Source organism: Alligator mississippiensis, chromosome 12 (genome assembly GCF_030867095.1).
Source record: "Alligator mississippiensis isolate rAllMis1 chromosome 12, rAllMis1, whole genome shotgun sequence".
In the NCBI taxonomy this organism is placed as follows: Eukaryota; Metazoa; Chordata; order Crocodylia; family Alligatoridae; genus Alligator; species Alligator mississippiensis.
The window spans coordinates 357018-376650 of record NC_081835.1 but is presented as its reverse complement, the minus strand read 5'-3'; the positions used below and the strand labels follow the sequence as shown (position 1 = coordinate 376650).

The 19633-nt window shown below is 51.6% G+C and overlaps 1 protein-coding gene across 3 annotated transcripts in view; it reads right to left on the bottom strand.

Moving 5' to 3' along the window:
• Positions 1–19633, bottom strand: part of SETD5 (SET domain containing 5) — a 75458-nt gene that overhangs the window by 17504 nt on the left and 38321 nt on the right. For all 3 annotated transcript variants that reach the window (XM_059715422.1, XM_059715423.1, XM_006260307.4), the window contains 9 exons: positions 13530–13678; positions 12920–13037; positions 12370–12479; positions 11835–12081; positions 11580–11657; positions 8687–8950; positions 7631–7951; positions 5512–5754; positions 74–203 (listed from right to left, as the gene is read on the bottom strand). In XM_059715422.1, the coding sequence (XP_059571405.1) occupies positions 74–203; positions 5512–5754; positions 7631–7951; positions 8687–8950; positions 11580–11657; positions 11835–12081; positions 12370–12479; positions 12920–13037; positions 13530–13678 (1660 nt within the window). The remainder of the gene's footprint in view (positions 1–73; positions 204–5511; positions 5755–7630; positions 7952–8686; positions 8951–11579; positions 11658–11834; positions 12082–12369; positions 12480–12919; positions 13038–13529; positions 13679–19633) is intronic.

Below are 19633 nucleotides of genomic sequence, written 5' to 3'. Positions count from 1 at the left end.
CAAAGCCTTGCTTTCAATCCATGCATCAGCTAGCCTCACCAGCCTATGAGTTCACCACATGCTGGACACGTACCTGTGTTGTCCTTGCAGATGCTGGAAGAGTTGCTGCTCTCATTGCTTTGGTATAGACACTGGGTTCTGTTTTCTTGTGGAGCTGATGAGGTTTGAGTCATCCCTTCTTCCAAGGCTTGCTTCATCCAACGCTGCAACAGAACAAGACCATGTCATTATGCAGTCCCTCTGCCGCTTCACAGGAACTGCTGCAGGACTCGCACAGGAGCACAGTGTCAGGCTCCATCTTCTTTTTGGGAAGAACACTGGTGTGATGGAGATGTGAAGGCTGAGCCCAAAGACTTATGAATGGCTTTGAAGAGGAATGCTCGATGAGACAGGTGCTAAAGGTTACAAACCTGTCTGCAATGGAAGGGTAAAGACCTCTTTAGAAGGTAGGAGGCACGAAACCCAGCAGTTAGGGAGTTTTAAGGTCAGGTGTTATTTGAAAAATTGAGCTAATGGAAGTGTAAGTATTTAGAATTTGCCTTAAAAATCTGCCTTCTGGACAAGGCCCTGCTTCACGTATAGGAGGGGAATCCTGGCAATACAATGGGACAGAAAAAAGTGCTACCTTGACTGTCTTTGAGATGAAAACATCTGTCTCTTGGAGTAGCCAGAAATATGCATTAGCAGAGTCTGAAAGAAATGGTTCTGTCACTTCAGTACTGTCGAGCTCTAGATGTATCCAGAGCGCAGAGTTGTTCCTTCCCCAGCATAGAGTACCACTTCGGGAAGAGCACAGGGGACCTCACCCACTGCTACAAGTGTCGTTCTGAACTGCCCGGGGATGCAATTTTCTGGCAGGTCTTGGTACCAGATCTGTGTGGAATACAGTGTCTGGGAGCTCCACCACGAGAGCCTGAAGCTTGCTTCTCTCCTGGCTAAGGAGATGGCTACTGTTGTGAGAGCAAGAGCAGAGAGAGCATCCAACAGGGGCTCCTCGTAAGCCAAAGGGGTGAGGCTGTGGTCCCACAACAGAGCCTGTATACTGAGGCTCTTCAGAAGTGTCGTGCCACCTGATAAGAATCATAGAAATTAAGGGCTGGAAGGACTTCAAAAGGTAAGAGTCCAACCCTCCCGCTCTGGGCAAGAATACTGCTGAGATCAAACGATCCCAGCAAGCTGTCTGTCCAGTCTCCACTTGGAGGACTTCCAAGGTTGGGGACTGCACCATCTCCCTGGGAAGTCTAGTCCAGATTCTGGTCACCCTTACCATAAAGAAGTTGTTCCCTACATGCAGCCTGAAACCCATCCTCTAACAGTCTATGGCCATTGCTCCTTGTCATCCCCTGGGGCACCCTAGCAAACGGTTTTTCCACCAGCTCCTGATATTCACCCCTTACACACTTACAGATGGCCACTAAGTCCCACCTCAGTCTTTCCCTCCCCAGGATGAACAGTTCCAGATCCCTTAGTCTTTCCTCATAAGGTTTGCCCTCCGAGCCCTTACTCATTTGTGTGGTCCTTCAAACTAGAGAAGACTAGTCTGACTACAGTGCTGGGTGACCTGCTTAATGCTGCTAGATGGACCCACACTGAGCTACATTAAAGTCTAGAGAATTTTAGCTGCAGTTAATAGGTCCTGAGACCAAGTGTGCTGCACTATTTTGCCCTGTAGAACCCCAGGACAGAAGACCTGCGACAGGAGGTCCTGAACCTGCAAGGGAGGAGCTCTCTTTCCACAGCTCACTGTGGCAGTCGGTGCCTTGGTCAGCAGGGAGACAGGCAGGTAAGTCTGACCTGGCTTCTCCTGGCTCTAGCAGACACCGTGGGTATTAGTGGGAACCCTGAGAAGGTGCAGAAGGTTTCAGTTCCACTGCAGAAGAAAAGCAACAAGGCTCACAGCCTCTCTGGAACACGGCCGTGGATATCCGCTGTCATTCTGGATGACAAGCAGGTCAAGCAGCAGAGTCCCCGCTGATGGGATGATGACCTGCAGTTGAATTTCTACAGCTGCCACTTGTGCTCAGACAGACTGCTTGCTGAGGAAGTCCATCAAATGGCTGCTGACTCCTGGAGGGACAGAATGCAGCCCCTTACACACTCTGGCCTCTCACGGGACTCCAGCAACACTGCATGTGGGCTCCTGCACTAAAGTCTCCGAGTTCACACGCACCAGACAGGCTGGGCCTGGGACAGGAGCTTCACTGACATATACACGAGGAGAACAGAAGCGCTGCTCTGCAGTAACAACGATTCTTTGAGGCTGCACTGGCACGGACCTGGCAGGAGGGCACAGGCACTAAGAATCAGAATCTTCTGAACCTCCACGTCCACTGGGATAGACACATGCCCTGTGCCTGAACTGCCCTGACAGATGCCAATCTCTCAGTCACAAGGCACGTGCACACCACACAGACACATACTGAGTGTCCCCATTGCCCAGACGTGTGAACTGAGACACAGCTAGGAGCTCGCCTCAGGTCACTTTACTGTTCTGGGAAACCTAGGAGAACCACAGGTCTGCCTGGTCCCCAGCCCCCTGTGCAGGAATACCGGAACAGCCTCCATGGACAACACGCATGAATCCGTCTGCTTGCTGTCTTTATAAACATTAAAAGACTGGATGGGAATTGAATTCCCTCTTTGGTGACAGCGAAGGCTTGGAGACCCATCAGCAATGCACACGGTGATGCAGCTGAGGACATGTGTGGATTCTCCAAGGGTGGGAAAATGAGTGGAAACAGGCAAAAGTAAACTGCTTCAGAGCTAAGGGGCCAGAGGAGAGGAACCAATGGAAGGAGAATACAGAGAACTGGTCAATGTTTAAGGAAGAAAGAACCAAACATATTAAGAGACAGGGCTGCGAAGTGGATGTGGCAGCCAAAAAAAACAAAACAAAAAAACCAAGGGGGGTTATGAAACTCTACCAAGCTACAAAGAAACGCTTGCATGTGACTGGTCACAACTACCAGCAGCAGTAAAAGCAAAAAAGAAATTGTCCCCACTACCCCAAGGAATAAATAAAAAACAGATAGGGCCGTCACTATCTATTAGGAAGGCCTCCACTGGAAACAGAAATCAGTTACGGCAATGTAGGTAAGATGGAAGAATGTAACAGTTTGCAAGGAAGTTGCCTTGCAAGAACTTAAAGCATCTTTCAACAAACTGAAGAGCACTCAGACAGCAGGGCCAGGATGAAACCTCTTCAGATCTGCCGCACTGGAATGAAAATGCTGCTCTAGCTCGTCAGCGGAGCGCAAGCCAGCATCCACCCCAGACAGGTGTAAAACATGAAGCATCAGACGACTACCTAGAAAAGGGATCTGAGCAAGTGCCAGTGGCATGGATCGCATTACCGTCAGTCCCAGGGAAACTCCTGGAGACAGTCTGAACTTAGCTGCAATACCACCAACAGCAAATTTCAAGTACAAGCCTCTTCCTGTACTGGATGGTGTAGACAGAGAGTCCCTGGGAAACATACTGGAAATCTGTGCATCTCCTTGTTAAATTACCAGATCTTCCAGAGTCAAGATGCCAAGTGTGCTGCGATCTCCAGCCAGGAACTAATCATCAAGCACTGGACAGTTAAGTCATTCCCAACCAAGCAGGAGAGGACAAACCCAAGTAATTCCAGTGGTAACTTTAACGGAGTGCCTCAGAGAGGTAATGGCTGCTTTTTCGGGTGGTCTACCTGTGTGACAAGGGATTAATTGAAGACGGAAGCAGCAAGGTAAAACTTCTCTGAAGGACCCAAAGAGTGGAAATTCCCCAAGGAAAGGACGAAGAAGCATCCACTAAGTGCTGGTGCTAGCTTTTAAAGAGCACCAAGACTGGGAAAGCAGAGAGGACCCCCAGGGAGGCACTGAGATGCCCAAAGAGAGACAAAAATAAATCCCAAAGAAACTGGGGGATAAGCAGGGACAGATGGTTCTGCTAAGAGGGACTGTAAATGAGGTGCAATCTGCCAGTCTACCTGAAGGTCGCTACCTCTTGCTGCTTCCCAGCTGACTAGCATACACAGCCTGGTTTCCCCTGCAGACAGGCAGGGGTGGAGCATCATCCCTGGAGAGATGAGGCTGCCAACCCTCACAGTGGGCTCCGAATTCGTTCACTTGCTGCAGCCTGAGAGCCCAATCTCGGCTATACGGGAGATTCCAGCAGCAGCCGCAGCTCTCTCAAGAGACGGTGGCACTAAGGATGTGGAGGACATGTCTACTGTGCAGACTGTGCCACTCTTCCAACAAGGGCAGCAGAGGAGCTCGCCCCGTCCACAGTCACTAACTCAACTGGAATCATCCTGCTGGGCAACAGGCAGCTGCTGAAGCCCTGACCATGCACATCACCAATGCTGACAAACGGGACCAAGTCCCATTTCACAACCCCTTGCCTGGGAGAGGCCTGCAGGCTTGTGGCAACTACTCCCAACACAGACTTAGACCCAACTCTTAGGGAAGGCCAGTCCACTAGAGCCATCTATCCAATCCAGGGGCAGGTAGTTATTTTGGGCAAAGGGCCGCTTACTGAGTTTCAGAAAGCCATCGAGGGCCGCATGACAGGCAGCCCAGGGTAGATTAATCTTAATTTTCTAAATTTTGTAGGGGCTCCACGGGCCGGATAGAACGGCCTGGTGGGCCACATCTGGCCCCGGGCCGCATCTTGCCCACCCCTGATCCAATCGGCTGACCCACAAACGGAGGCAGGACCACCGCGGTCAGTGGCAGCCTAAGGCAGGCAAGTAAGAACGCAGTCTGGTATTTAGGGCCGGCAACACCCATCTTTCTCTGCTGGGGCATGGCCTGAAGTTACGCTGAAGGATCAAACACCCACACACTCCAGCTGCTGCGGAGCTGCCCAAGCCACCTGTTTCCCACTGCCATGGAGGGAGAGGTGGGGCCAGCCTGAGGTGCCAGGCCTTTCAGCTGGGCTGACACCTGAGCATCAGAGGGGAGGCAGTGATATCTGCGCAGGCACCCTGGGACCGGTCCCTCCACACCCCTACTCCTGATCCCAGGGGTGGAACTGGCCAACTCCCACTGCAGCTCGGAGGCTCCAGAGACTGAGCTCCAGCGCGACAGAAGGGATGAGAGAGCAATTCGCTGGTCAGAGCTGGAGAAGCCAGGCTCCCTGCCCTCAGACTGCTTCCAGGGCAGCTTCTCATTGTGAGTGCATGCAAGGAAGAAGGCTCTTCTCTGCTTCTCCTCAGCCCTGTGTCCCTCCCTTCCTCCGCTCCCCCATCCTGGGGACAACCCCAGACACATTCAGCTTCCTTCTCTGCTGCCACTCGATTTTCTGGGGAGGTGGAAACTGCCCACAGGGAGCCCAAGCACATGCACCATGGCACAGCAAGCCCCTCCTCAGCTCCATCAGCCTTGGCCTACATGCCCGAGCTCAGGGCAGGGCTGACTCACCCAGGAAGACACCGACTACACTGGACTGGGCTCAACAGGCCTGCAGGAGCACAGGAAAGGGGGCGCGTGCCAGAGGATCAAAGGAAGATGATGTAAGCGCACACACCTTTTTACAGGAACTGTACATCCCATCCAGCAGCAGAGGCCTGCGGCGTCTCTCGGGGTTGAAGGGGGAGCCAAAGCGGATGTAGTGTTTGGGGGTGGTACAAATCAGCGGGGAGTGGGAAAGACCAGGGAGCATGTTGAGGGTTGTTGCCAGAACTGTTGGGTCCGTGGTAATGCGCAGAGGGCACTCGATGGGGCACTCCTGCTTCTCCGCCTTGTCGTTCAGCCACTCTGTAACTAGATACTGAAGCAGAGAATAGTCCTGAGTATGGGGGGGGGGGCGGGGGGCGGCAGGACGGGACAGGACGATGACAGAAGTAGCAGGACAGGTAGGCAAGGGGCTGTGTGGGGAAGCTGCCCTGGACACTTCAGCTCGGCTCTGCGGCAAGTGCACGGGGGTGACACACTGATATAGTCTCGCCACAGACAACACAGGCCTTGGGGAACAGGCGGGGAAATCTCTGACCAGGATCTGGCTTTTTCCAGACAAACCTGACACCATATTGACCTCCTGCCCCCCCAGGTTCACCTCTCCTCTGCCACAGCCTGCTCCCCTCCTGATCTCCTCACAGTCTTCTCAGAGACCTCGCCCCTCACCTCCAGGCCTTCCCTCCTCTCCTCTCAACGCAAGCACGATTCAGGTTCTTCCCACGGCAAAAGCCCCCGTTGACCCTGCTTTCCTTTCCCACTGCTGCTGCATCTCCCTGCCCCTTCACTTTGAGCCGTGCTGAATCAGCTGCCTACAGCCTTGCCTGGAGCTCCTTTCTGCCAGCTCCGTTTTCGACACTGACCCAGCTTCTGACCTCAGGCTCCGCTGCTCTTACTGAAGTCTTCAGCAGCTTCTCAGCCAAGTCACAGGACCAGTACATCGTCCTCACCTTGCCTCTGACAACTGACCAGTCTTCTTCATGAACCTTCCTCCTCCATCCTGCCCTGGGCTCTGCGACTCCCCTCCTTCCCGGTCTCCTCCTCACTCCACAGGGCTGTCCTTGGTCCCCTTCTCTTCTCCCCCTACCTCATCTCTCGACAATCTCACTTGTAAATACGCATTCAGTTACCACTACCAGGCGGCTGCCGCAGACCTCTGCTCCAGACCAGAATCCACACTGCACCTCTCGCATCTCACGGAGGAGCAGGTGTCTATCTGAGCTCAACAGGGCAAAAAGAGCCCCTGCTCCCCCATCCCCGCCCCCTCAGCCCCTCCGCATGGGCCATCACTTCCTCCGGTTATTCAAGCCTGTGACTCAGGACTCTTCAGTCTGGACCTCTGCTGATGTTCTCCCATCCCAGCTACATTTAAGGCTTGGAGATGCTTTCTGCATAGCCACTCCAGCACAGCCTTTCCTGCCCTGCTGCATCACCAGAGCTTTCCTCCAGGCCTTCAGCATCTCACCAATTACTGAGACCGCCCTGGCCCTGGCCCTGGCCCGGCCTTGACAAAAGCACCTTGGCGGCACCAGTTTGGAGGTGCGCAGTTCTCAGCCCCTCCCCCAGGCTCCCTCTTTTCTCTCTCTCTCTCTCTCCAAGATGCTGCATGTACTTTGGAAGCGCTTCACAGCCTGCCCCAACCCTACTTATCACTTTATCCAGCAGTGAGGCATCTACTCCTCCTGCCTTTGGCATCACATTGGTAAACACGCCACTCAGTACTTTCTCCCACGCTGCCCTCACGCCTGGGAAGCAGCTCCCTGTGAACACCCACAAAGCTGTCTCAGTGTCTTCCTTCAAATCCCTCCTCTGCTTTGATGCCTACAAAACCCTGACAGAGGCTGGGCTGCTGCTGTGTGCTGAGGGCACTGCCCATCCTGTGGACCCAAGCTGTCGCTGTTTTCTTGGGCTCCAGTCTGCATCGATCTTTCCGTATTCTTGTCTGATACTTCCATTATAAGCTCTCTGGGGAGGGGAACGTCTTTGTTCCGTGTTCGTACAACGCCCAGCACAGCAGGGCCCTAGGCCACGACTGGAGCTCCCAGCTGCAATGGTAATACAACCAAGAAGGATAATTCCGCGCATCAGATCAATTGCGAGTCTCCCACAACTCGCTTTCCATTTCCCAGTCCGCCTGAGGGGCCCTGCAGCACCCAGCCCCTCCCAGTGTAGGAGTCTGGCTCCCCACTTACCTTTTTAGTTTTGGGGTATTTCCCTGTGGCCCGGCTGGACTGAGCACCCACAGGCAGGATCACAGTTGGGTCAGGCCCCACCAGGTGCCTGTTTTCTCCCGGACCTTCTGTGTTGCTGATGTCTGCTGTGGTTAACGAGCTGACACAGCTTCCCTCTTCAGGAACAGCTTGGGAGAGCTCAGCTTGCTGGGAACTGGCCTGCTTCTGTCTTCTCAACCTTTGTGCCGAACTGGTCCGGTACCGGGAAAAGCGGCTTTTGGGACGAGGCCTGGAAGGTTTGGCTGGAGCTGGTTTAGTGACCAGCTTCTCTGGAACTGCATCCTACAACACGAACCTGCCATCAGTCGCAGCACTTCTATGGCTCCTTCCCCCTCCCACCTTCTTTCTGCACACACAAGTGAGGAATGATGGGGTTACACGCTGGTACGGATGAGGTGGTCCCTACTGGCACTGAGGCAGGGCAATGGCTTTGAGAATACCTAGGCAAGGCTGGAAAAATTCACATTTGTGCCTCAGATGATTCCCCCCCATCTGCAGGAAAGGGCACCTAGGGACTGACATAGCTAGGAGTGATCTTAGTCTCAGCCAGAGACACATCAGGAAAAAGCAACACAAGGCTTGCCTCCTTTTAGACGGTAACTGCCCAGCTGTGGACTTTGTGGGCAGAGATCTAATCCCAGACGATGTCTCCTGCTCCCACATGGGAGACCTGCAGCTAATGAGCATTTACAGGCAAATACTTTGTTGTTCCAGCCCGACATGACTTCAGTGAACTAAGATGGGGGTTTCCCCACAGCAGGTTGTAATGACACATCTCGGGTCTTAGGTGGGCCGGCTCTAGCACCCAGCCACTGCTGCTGCTGCTCCTTCTCTCTGCTGCCCAGCCACATGGGTAAAGCCCTGTGTCACCAAAACCCCCACTCCATGGGCTGGACCCAGCCCATGGACTATCTGAACTAAAGAAGGTAGAGCCCAATGCTCAGATATGACCCCTTTAAAAGGCTTCAAGGGGCAGGGGTTGGTGGAAGCTACAGAACATCCATACCCTCCTCTTACCACTGCCTGCGCAGACCTCCGTGTGTTCACCCCAACACTGCTGCTGCTGTTGGAAACGTTTGGAGGGGCTGCACTCAACACTGGGCTGCTGTCTTCAATTTCAGGAGTCTCTGTTTTTATTTCTTCCAGCTCAGAGGCCTCAGGGTTAGCAGGAAGCTCCGTGTCTGTGCTGCTCCTGTCTGAGGGCTGCTCTCGTCTCCTCTTTCTCTTTTCCAAGTTTTCAAACATGTGCATGATGGCTTCCACTTTCCTCTCTTCCCGGGACTAGGGCACAAAAGGAAGAGTCAGATCAGCTCTGTGGGCAAGAACAGCATCCTCACATGTCTGCATAGTGACCAGGGGCAGCAGGGCTGCTTGCCCACATTAGGCTACATGGCACCTATGCTTATGGTTCAGAAATGTAACGCAAGAGTTATCAGGGACACACATGCTGGTTTGAATAACTAAAGTGCGAGATGGAGAAGACTCGGACCGAAGAGGCAAGGTAGAGAAAACAACAAGTGTCAGAGGCTGACGGAGACACAAAGAGGAAAGGGCAAGTGATACTTGTGTCCCGAAGGAATGATGCCCGGACCAACAAGACCTAAATAAAGTGAAGATACTTTGATTCCCAGAGGACAAGAGACTTGTGCTGCACAAGAAGACAACGGCTGCTACTCCAAGGGGCAGACGGAGACATGAGTTAGCTGGAATTAGGTCAGCAGTGGAAGGCCAAAGCAAGGGGGGGTGGGGAGGGTGATATTTATTAGACAGGTGGAAAAGAAAGTAAAAGCTCCATTGCCGAGTTGCCTTATTTCCACGTGCAACGATTTCTGGTTCAGGAGCAGAAATGGAAGATACGTAAATGGAAGATAAATAAAAGGTAGGGGCACATGAGGTAGGCCCTGAAGGAGAAATAATATTTAAATAACACCCAGAGTCTTGCCCCTGCACTCAGGGTCAGACCAATCGCCACATTTGCGGTCAGGAAGGAATTTTACCCCACGGTCAGACAGGTACAGACCTGCGGGTGGGAGGAAGGTAACCCCCCACAGCAGTGGGGGGCATGGCCTTCTACCCGGGACCTCGGGGGGGGGGGGGGGGGGTGCGTATATCGACAACGTTTCAGAGAAGAAGGACATTGGCTGCCGTGGTTCCCCTGCTTTACCTGTGGCAGCTATAGGTGTGAAGTCTGTGTTGTGTCAGGCCTGAGGGTAGTTTTATGTAGAGTTTAGACCATGGTTTGCCTGGGATGGTTTGGACAGGGCTGATCCTATCTTAGACAAAGGGTTGGACTAGATGACCTTTCAGCCTTGCTTCTCTATGACACCAGGGGTTTGCTCATGTCAGGACCAAATGGACAAGTAGTCTGATACCACTGGAAATAAGTTTTATGACTTGAAAGTACTAAAGACAAGTTAATCAAAGATTTTTCTGGTGCTAAGTGCAAGCAAAGAAAGCAAAGAACGATTCGGGAGACCAGCTTAGAGAAGAGGGGATTGCGAGTTACTGGGACACTGAAATATTTCATAAGGAGAGAACACTGCTTGAATATGATTGTCTCCACCTAAGAGACCAACATCCTGGCTTTAAAACTAGCCTTACACTAGGAAGAAGAGGAGCTTTTATTTAATCCCTAAAACTTTGTCTGCATCTCTGACTGATCACTTGGCATGGCCATATGTCACAGGTCTTTCGCCATGGAGGACTCTTTACCCTGGAATTCAGTATCTGCAGTCCCAGTTTAACAAAATGATCTTTTGAGCTTGCTACAAAACCCATCTGCTTGAGTAAACAGCCAAGGCAGGCTGCATTTGGGGCACATGAAAAGTCCAAGCTTTTGAACTGTAATCTGTTTGCTGGCTGGAGGAAAGCAAACAGCCACTACAGACTACACACACAATTCTTTTTATCTTTATCCCCTCCTCAGCAAGAATATAGCCCAGGAGATGTCCATTCCATGTCCATACATAAAATAAACAGTTCTTAATTATGCAGAAAATGTTATGATCCAGAAAGCCACCCCAGATGCTATAACAAACAGACTACCACTTCTCTGGAAGAGTGGCAAAGAAAACAAGTAGCCTTCAGCATTGATTCAAAGGGTTCCTCAAAGATTTGAAGATTAAGAGTAATCACGCCATAAATTACATCAGTGAAGGCTGCAGTAAGAGGGTAGCAAAACCAGCATACGAACGATGCATTGCCGAGGTCTCGGGGAACTAAGAACTTTTACAGGTATTTGTGAGAAAACAGGACCTACTATTAAAAGAGATGGGGAATTCCTAAGGACTCCAAAAGTACCAAGAGAAACATTTCAAACTATTTTCTTTAACACAATAATGCCCAATAAAGCATGAATAATCTGAATGTATATGGATAAGACTGTATGGGCAATCTTCAACCTGGAGTATTAGCTAGCTCCATATGGGCTGTGCTGGAGGGAATTTAGAGAAAAAGATGAGCTCAGGGCACCAGAAGAACTAAAATGTGAGGGAAGACTAACATAGCTAAATGTGTGCATGCCTGGCTAGACTACAACCAAGGAGGAAAGCAGAAGAACAATGTGAGAGTCACCTACATTTTTTTTATTTGAGGTGCTCATGTACTAGGAAGGAGGACTAGCTCAAAAGAAGATGAAGAACAACGGGACAACACTAAAATTTAAAAAAAATAAAAGGGGTTTGCTGCTGGAACATTTTAGCTCTGGAACAGCCTCTCTAATTCACAGTCCCCCCGCTTGTTGTGCACGGGCATCCTGGGAATGCAGAGGGTATTTCTGGTTCTGTCAATGGGCAAGGGTTGCTCCAAGTTCAAAAATGCAACCCAAGAGAAGCAACCCATCTTCACAGGAGGACCTGCTCCAACTGTCACCAAAATGCAAGACTCAAATCAGAGTGGAAGAGGTACTTGCCCGTCTGCTGTGTGCCAAGGCTCCCTGCTCATCTGCAGCTTCCTCTTTCTCCTCTTGCTTCTCTTCCTTGTCTGCAGCCTGAAAAGCAGCATCAGTCACCACCACAAAATGAAAATAAGGCCGTATGAAAGCTACAGGGGTTGGTTTTGGTATCCCACTAAGGTAAGATACAAGGACAGACCTCTGCCTCTGGTACCAGACTCCTCCCTGGGGAGTGACCATGCCTCTGACATGCTAAGGTGTCAGGGATTTTACCTCGGTGTCGCTGGCTGCAGCGGGCCCCTCTGGAACCTCCTCGGCCTGCTGACTGCTGTTCTCATCAGATGCAATGCCCTGCTGCTCCATCTCCAGCTCCTTCCGACGGGCTTTCCGACGCCGTGTTTCTGCCCCAAGCAGCGTGCCTAGCACGGGTGGAGGTAGGTGTTCCGCAGCATTCGGGCTTCGCTTCTGTACCGGGCAGTTCCGGTTCCCCTTGTGACATGCACAGTCCACTTTATAGTTGCTGCTCCAAAGACACAAACATATCAGCATCACTCCATTTCTCATACCGCAACAGGGATATTCAAAGTATCCCCTACCACGCGTCACACCTTGCTCCAAAGCAGAGACCCTGCCACCTTCCGGCCTCTGCTGTAGAAGACCACAGCAGAACCAGGTGAAATACAAACCCAGGAAAGTGCAACTTGGTAGCAAATGGAGCAAAATGTAGGAAGTGAGGAAGGGGCTGGAAGAAGAGGAAGATATCCAGGCCAGAGAGCAGTGTAGAGCTTCTGGGTGAGGAGGCACTCACCAGATGTTGTACTCGTAGTCAAAGGCAATGGTGACCTCTGCATCCTTGGCAATGGTGGCAACGGCATAGATGCACAGGTGGATCATTCCATCAGCAATCACATGACGAACCTTCAGAAATAAAGCAGAGAGAGACTGACGTCTCCACAAGAGATATGATCTTTGTCCCGAAGGTGGAGGTCTCCTCCCAAGAAGAGTTCCTGCCTGCCACAGTACAATTACCACTTTCCTTGACCTCGCTTATCCTCCACCTTTTCCTGTTTTAGCCCAATTCCCAAGCCCTGGCCAGGGGGAAGCTGTAGTGGGAGCTGTTCCTTCCTGAGAAAGGCTCTGCATTCCCCTAACCTATTTTTTTCAAGCTTCCAGCTTAAGAGCCATGAGAGGTGCAGCCCTTGGCTGGGTGTTCGCCCTCCTTTTCTTTTACTGGCACTGCTGGGGGCTGTTGAAATCATTCAGAATCCGGATGCTTGTCTAAGTGATTCCAGTAAGCCTAACAATGAAGTCTGTGCACTCCAGACCCGCACTTCCACTCAGGGGAGCTGGAGGCTTACCTCTGCGTTTGGTGTGCACGAACGCCTGATGAACCGGGCGTCATTGCCAAAGGTGCGGGCATCCACACACATCTCAACACCGTTGAACTTGGAGTAGAACAGCACGAAGGGGTATGGCCTGGGGGAGCAGCAGAAATTCTCATAACCCCTCAGTCCCAATTCCCACCACAGCCATGGCCGCTACCCCCTGCTTTACAGGGTGTGGACACAGGTAAACTGGGACCTCTTCCAGCTTTAGCCATGGACAAAGCAGTGTTAGAGTTGGACCAGTTTTGTTTGAATTGTTCTTGGCTCATCGCACGTAACAGCGTGTGCCCTTCTGGAACTTTCCTCTTTTCAAGGGGACAAAAGGTACTGTGTGTCCACACCCATAGGCACTGCACAGAGGACCCCTTCCCATCGCTTTGCTCATCCAGGGGCGATGCAGCTCCTAGCTCATGACACAAGGCACCTAGCCCAAGGAGGCTCGTGTTCTGTAAATGGGCAGACCTGTCTGCATCGTGGTACCACTGCCAGCCCTCCCAGTAGAACCCACAGTCTGATGCAGGGTGCGCTCCTGCCGAGGTGCCCAGTGAATCGTGCCCCACTGGTCACCGCATCGTACTCTTACTTTTTGAAGAAATGCCCATTGACCTCGAATTGCTGCCGTAACATAACCTTCCCACGATACTCAATGATCAGTGTGTCTAGTGCCAGGTCTCTTGCTGCCCTCAGGATCTTCCGGTGCTTCTGAACTCGAGTCACTCTCCCCAGCTGCAACTGCAAGGGAGACCAGAACAGCGCGTTGGAATGCAGAATGAACCCTAGGCCACAGCCCTGCAGCTGCTCTATGATCCACGTGAGAACAACCCTGTTGCCAGTACCAGCACGTGAGCTCTGACCACCTCAATACACAGGATATCCCAACAGACACCTGCCTATAGACAACGGCTGCTCAGCCAAGTAGGGAACCGTAACCTTGCTTACCTGACACACTCAAAGCAGGTCCATTATACAGAGTACTTCAGCCTGCTTGCGGCTTGGAGGCAGAACCAGGGCTACCAGTCACTGGCAGAAGAGCACCCTACCTCCTGAGCATCTCTGAGGCTGAGATCCCTTCCACAGACTGATTGCCCCAAGTCTTTCCCACATTACAGATCATGTTAAACATGCTCAGAGGAAGAAGCACATCTGTGCCTTTTGCAGAGCATGGTCGACTCCACTTGACGAGCCCAGCACTTTGGCTGGCAGTTTCTATCTTCACTGTGGAGCGTTTGTCTGTCTCCAGTGAGGCTGGATCTGTGGACATTAGTACTTGAAGAAAGAGGATTTTTTTGGAAACATTAACCAGTCTCAGTGGCAAGGTACACAGATCCATTACTGTGGGATATTCACAACAGCAGGCCTCTGGCAGGGGCTTGCAGTCATAAAATGAAACTAGTAGGTAGTAAGTAAAAAAACTAAAAGGAAGTTTTTTTCCCCACACTGCATAATTGAAGCCTGCAACTCACTGCCACCCGACGTGTTGGAAGCTGAGAATTTAGCCAGATTCAGAAAGGGTTACGCGTGGCCTCTGAATCAGAACTGCCCAGCTGCTAAATGCCAGAGTCTGAAAGTGGGAGAAGAATAGTGGAAAAAGACCCCATTCACTCTCCCTTCCAGCACCCAGTCCCTGCCACTGGGTGATACTGGCCAAGGTGGACCTATGGTCTGACCCAGGACATGGCAGTTCTTTCTCTTCTTACATATAGCAGCAAAATCTTTCTTTAACCATGGACTTCATTACAAGATAGGATACACCTAAACATCCCCTTCACCTTCCTACAAAGGGACGCAAAGGCATGGGGAAATGAAGGGCCATCAGAAGCAGGATGGTCGCGGGCAGAGTCTGGTGAATTTCTGGTGACTTTCCAGGCCGAGGGCTGTCCCCCCGTCTGGACAAGCTCCACACAGGAGACGTGCCTGCCTGCCCAGTTTGTCAGTCCTCCTAAGGATTAGGCTTTGATCTTAACTGAATCAACAACTTTGCTTCAATGTATGAGGAGAACAAATGTCATGATAGCTGTCAAGAGTATCTAGCCAAACAAAGAGCACAAGACTGGGTCTTGCTGAAGAAAACTTTGAACTTTCCTCATTAAAAAAAACTCACCCAATTGGAAGTAGACCTGGGAAGGTCTACTGCAATGGCTAAGCAGCAACACACTGCCTTCTGCACCAGTTCAATCTAGTTATTGCTGTGTAAAGGATAAGGTAAGATGAAGGCCGATGTCCCAAGACAGCATGTCATGTTGGGACGTGTATGGCAGCATTCCTTGACCATGCTGAAAACACTTCATTACAGTCGCTTCTCTCCGTTGAACACACTCGTACACTAAGAAAAATCTCTCCTTGAAGCGCTCGTGGCGGAGTTTCCCTGAGTAAGCATGGCAGTTAAACCATGGCCTCTCCCCCAACCAGAGGCCTGCTGACTTCTCTTATGCAAACTGAGAACAGTCACGATTCGTTCCAATATTTATTAGAAGCCTGTCTGGTTCCAGGAGGACTGATCTTGCAATAGCAGACCTCCTCTGTGCAATGCTGGGTTATTCAGGCCCAAATACCACAACTTCTGTCACCAGACAAGCACACAGTGTCCCTGCACACACTTCCACCCACCTGGAGAGAACTGGAAAAGGAAAGACGCACAACACAGACCCTGACCAACTTTGCAAAATTCAGTTCACCGCCTCAAAGCTCTGCTTGTCCCCAGCTCTCTGAGGCTAGAAATCAGAAGGGGAGTAGTGGCCAGTTGTCATGCTCTGCTTTGAAATGGAGGAGAGATGATTTAATTCCTGTTGTGGCTTCTTCATGGATTACTGACACTGGGAACAGGACAAAGCTGCCTGCAAAATTCACTTACAGAGGTACACCGTAGCCTTCTGTTCTCTCGGTCTGTGGTCTAACACCAGAGACCTGCTTGGCAAGCCTGTGCATGTCAGGACAACAGAGAGCAGCTAATAACCCTGTCTGCTCTCCTGGCAAAGAGGCATTTTTCCTTCTTGTCACTTATGGACCGCTTCGACTTGTCAAATGGCTTACATCTCTTTCCGTAACTCCTGCTAGGAGCCAGGATTGCGAGTCAACTTCGCTGATGACTCTGAAGTTTCTGCCCTCCACAAGGTGCCTGGTGTGCCACTGAGAACGTGATCCGTCTGAACACCTGACCCCAGGGGCCGAGCATCAACACACCTATGTGAAGCACCTGGCTCAGAGAGAAGCCCGTGCGCCACACATGCTTCAGGTTCAGAGGGATCATACCTGCAACGCCATCCACCAATGGAAGCTGAGCAGTGAAAGCACGCAGGGCACTTATGGAGGCAGATGACATGCCAAGTTTGTCTGCTTATCTATTTTTGTCAAACAGATGTCTTCTATGCGTTTGCATGCTCAGAGGAGCAGGCTGCGATGATGTCTTGGCTTGCCCACCTGTGACAGGCCTGTATTACTGGAGATTACCCCCTTTTACAGGTAAAAGAGGAGAACTCTTTCACAGGAAAGAGATCGGAGAGCCACTGTGGACAGTTTGCTAAAAACATCAGCTCAGCGGACATCAAAAAGACAAACAGCATGTCAGGGATTATTAGGAAGGAAACTGTAAGAAAAACTGAAAGTGTCATTATGCCCCTTTATAAATCTGTGGTGCATTCACACCTTGGATACTCTCCCCAGTTCTGGACCCCACACCTCCAAAAGGATATAGAAGAACTGGAGAAAGTCCAGAGAAGAGCAACAAGGACGATGAGTGGTATGGAGGGGCTTTCATATGAGGAGAGACTGCAGAGGCCAGGCCTGTTCAGCTTAGGTGATATGCTTGAGGGGGGACATGAGAAGGGTTTACAAAATACTAAATGGAAGAAAAAGTCACTAGGGATTTATTATTTACTCCCTACCCCAATACAATAAACCAGTAGGTAGCAAGTTTAAAGTCAACAAAAGGAAGCTCTTTTTCATACAGGGCATAACTGAGGTGTGTAATTCACTGCCAGCAGATGTTGTGGAAGCTGAGAGCTTAGCCAGATTCACAAAGGGATTGGACAATTCTTGGAGGAAAGGGTTATCAGTAGCTACTGAGCATGGGAGTTAAGCGTACAGCCTCTGCAGCAGAACTTCCTAGACCCTAAATGGTGGAAGCTGCAAGCGGGAGAAAAAACAGTGGAAAGCGCTTTGGCAGACCCTGTTCAGTGCTTTTCAGCATCCGCCCTTTGCCCCTGTGCAACACAGGCCTATTTCATGTGCCACGGCATCAGGGGCTTCTGCCCATCATGGAAATTATAAGCCTCCCTTACTAAGGGAGACCACTGAGGACACACCAACTAATTACAGGACAACAAAAAAGAAAACTGGGACGGGAGTGGGGTCACAGGTTAATAACAAGGAATTTGGAAGGGGACGCTGAGCAGATTGCACCGGCCAGCACCCACTGTCCCCTGAAGGAGTCGAGGGAGCTTGTGGATGCTGACCAGCGAAACTGTGCCCGGAGACGCAAGCAGACGAGTGCCAGGAAGACAGCCCCATGCTCACCTGGGTTCCCCCCAGCCAAAGCCTCCTTCCTGGTCTTATAGCTGGGCAGCTTGGCCAGAGCCAGGAGGAGGCTGACCAGGTCCCAAGACTTAAGGCCATAGACAGGGAGTCCATAATAAAAACGTGTGGGAAGAAGTGCAGCCAGAACCTCCATAGGAGGTTCTGAAGGAGGCGGAAGAGAGGCTGCAACCTGGCACACTTGAGGTAGGTGTGCACCAGGGTCTCCCTCTGTTGGCATACGGGGCAGGTGTCAAGGGTATCTGTAAAGCGCACCAGCTACACGCCTGTGGAGACTGCTCCATACAGAAGGTGCCAGCTGAGGTCCCTGGTGGCTTGTGGGATCAAGGTGGAGTACAGACCTGTCCACCAAGGACCCGCGCCCCTGCCCTCACCGTGAGTGCCCCACCACTTGTTGACGAGACAGGACTCAAGGACAGGATGATGGACAGTGTGGACCAAGAGCGTGTAGAGCTGGTGGCAGTGGCTGGTTCAGAGGCGGAGCAGCTTGGTATCCCCCAGCCTGCTGAGATGGGGGGACCTGCCAAGGCAGCAGCCTCAGGACTAGCTCCGGAGGGCTGGGGGATACTGGGAGGCAGGGACTACACTTGTGCGGGACCTGGTCAATGTAGGCGAGGGCAGCGAGTAGTAGGGCAGCCTTTGCCTCCTGAAGTAAGTGGCAGAGAGCATGCAGCACGGGCAGCTCCATACACCGGGCAGCGCAGAGGAATCTGCCCACCCCTGCCTGGCATAGTCCAGGAGGTCTCCAGCACAAGTGCTGTTGGCTAGGACCATCTTCAGGTGCACCCAGAGCACCTCTGACACTAGCACCACCATCCTGTGATAGCAAGATGGACCTAGCGAAAGGCAGTTTTTAATGCTCTACAAGTCTCCTCCAGTTGGGAGCAATAAGCCCTAACCACTGGGGGAAGCAGCTGTAGATACCTTCAGTTGTGATCACGGAATCACTGACTTGAGAGTAACCAAGAGGCTTCTTTGGTCCAACTGCTTTCACTGATGCAGCATCAGCTGCTCTTAAACCACCCTAGATGGATGGCTCTCTAATCTTGTCTGGAAGCCTCCAGTTAAAGGGATTCCGTGACTTCTCTGGGCAGCTTTTTCCACAGTCTTACTGCTCTTGCAGGAAACAAGTTTCTTTTGAGCTCTGATCCAAAACTACATGTTTTCGAGTGGCCAAGGTCTGGAACGGGCTCCCAAGGGAGGTGGTGCTCTCCCCTACCCTGGGGGTCTTCAAGAGGAGGTTAGATGAGCATCTAGCTGGGGTCATCTAGACCCAGCACTCTTTCCTGCTTATGCAGGGGGTCGGACTTGATGATCTATTGAGGTCCCTTCCGACCCTAACATCTATGAATCTATGAATCTACTCTGCTGCTGCTTAAAGCCATGGCCGCAAACCCCATGTTTCATAGCTAGGGAGAGCAGTGATCTTGTGTTATGCTGCGACTGGTGCACACAGAGGAACTTTCTTGACTTATAAAATGGGTGTGGAGGGAAGATATGGTGGAAAGAAACTCTGCCTGACAGTTCACCCATGCCAGGCAGGTGGCTGTCCCCACTCTGCTGGGAGAAGAAGGTGGAAGGCAGGAATGGGACCTTCAGCAGAAGCTGGGATCAGTAACCAGGATCCTGGGGCTTAGCAGCAACTGGAGGAGACAACCTGATCTTTGGCACCAAAGCTCCACCCATGTTACACCTGCCCAGGCTGCAAGTGATGAGCGTCACAATATTCTACGTATTCTTGCCTGAACAAACCCATGCTTTTTCAGAAACAGAACATCCAAAGCCTGGGGTTTTCTGCTTTGCTCTGTCCTGCTATGCTCTGTGAAGGCAAGTGAAGAAGCAGCGCTGATCTGGACATACCAGTATGCCTCCCAGGTGCCACCTTGCCCTGCCTTCAGCACTAATTTGGTGTTTACTAAAACCCCTACTCAGGGAAGGGGCAACGAGCATTTGGAGGCAAAGGCGGCTTTGAAAGAGTAAACCCTCCAATGGGCTGGATTTCTATCTCCCCCTTCCCCCATGTGGGCCATTCCAGTCCTCTCCAGGATGGTCTCAGCAGAACTTTCCTCCTTTCTACTTCACAGGACCCACTTGGGCTCAACGGGCCATCCTGGTGATGGCGTGGGATTGTTAGAGGCAGTGCCCTGAAAGTCTCCC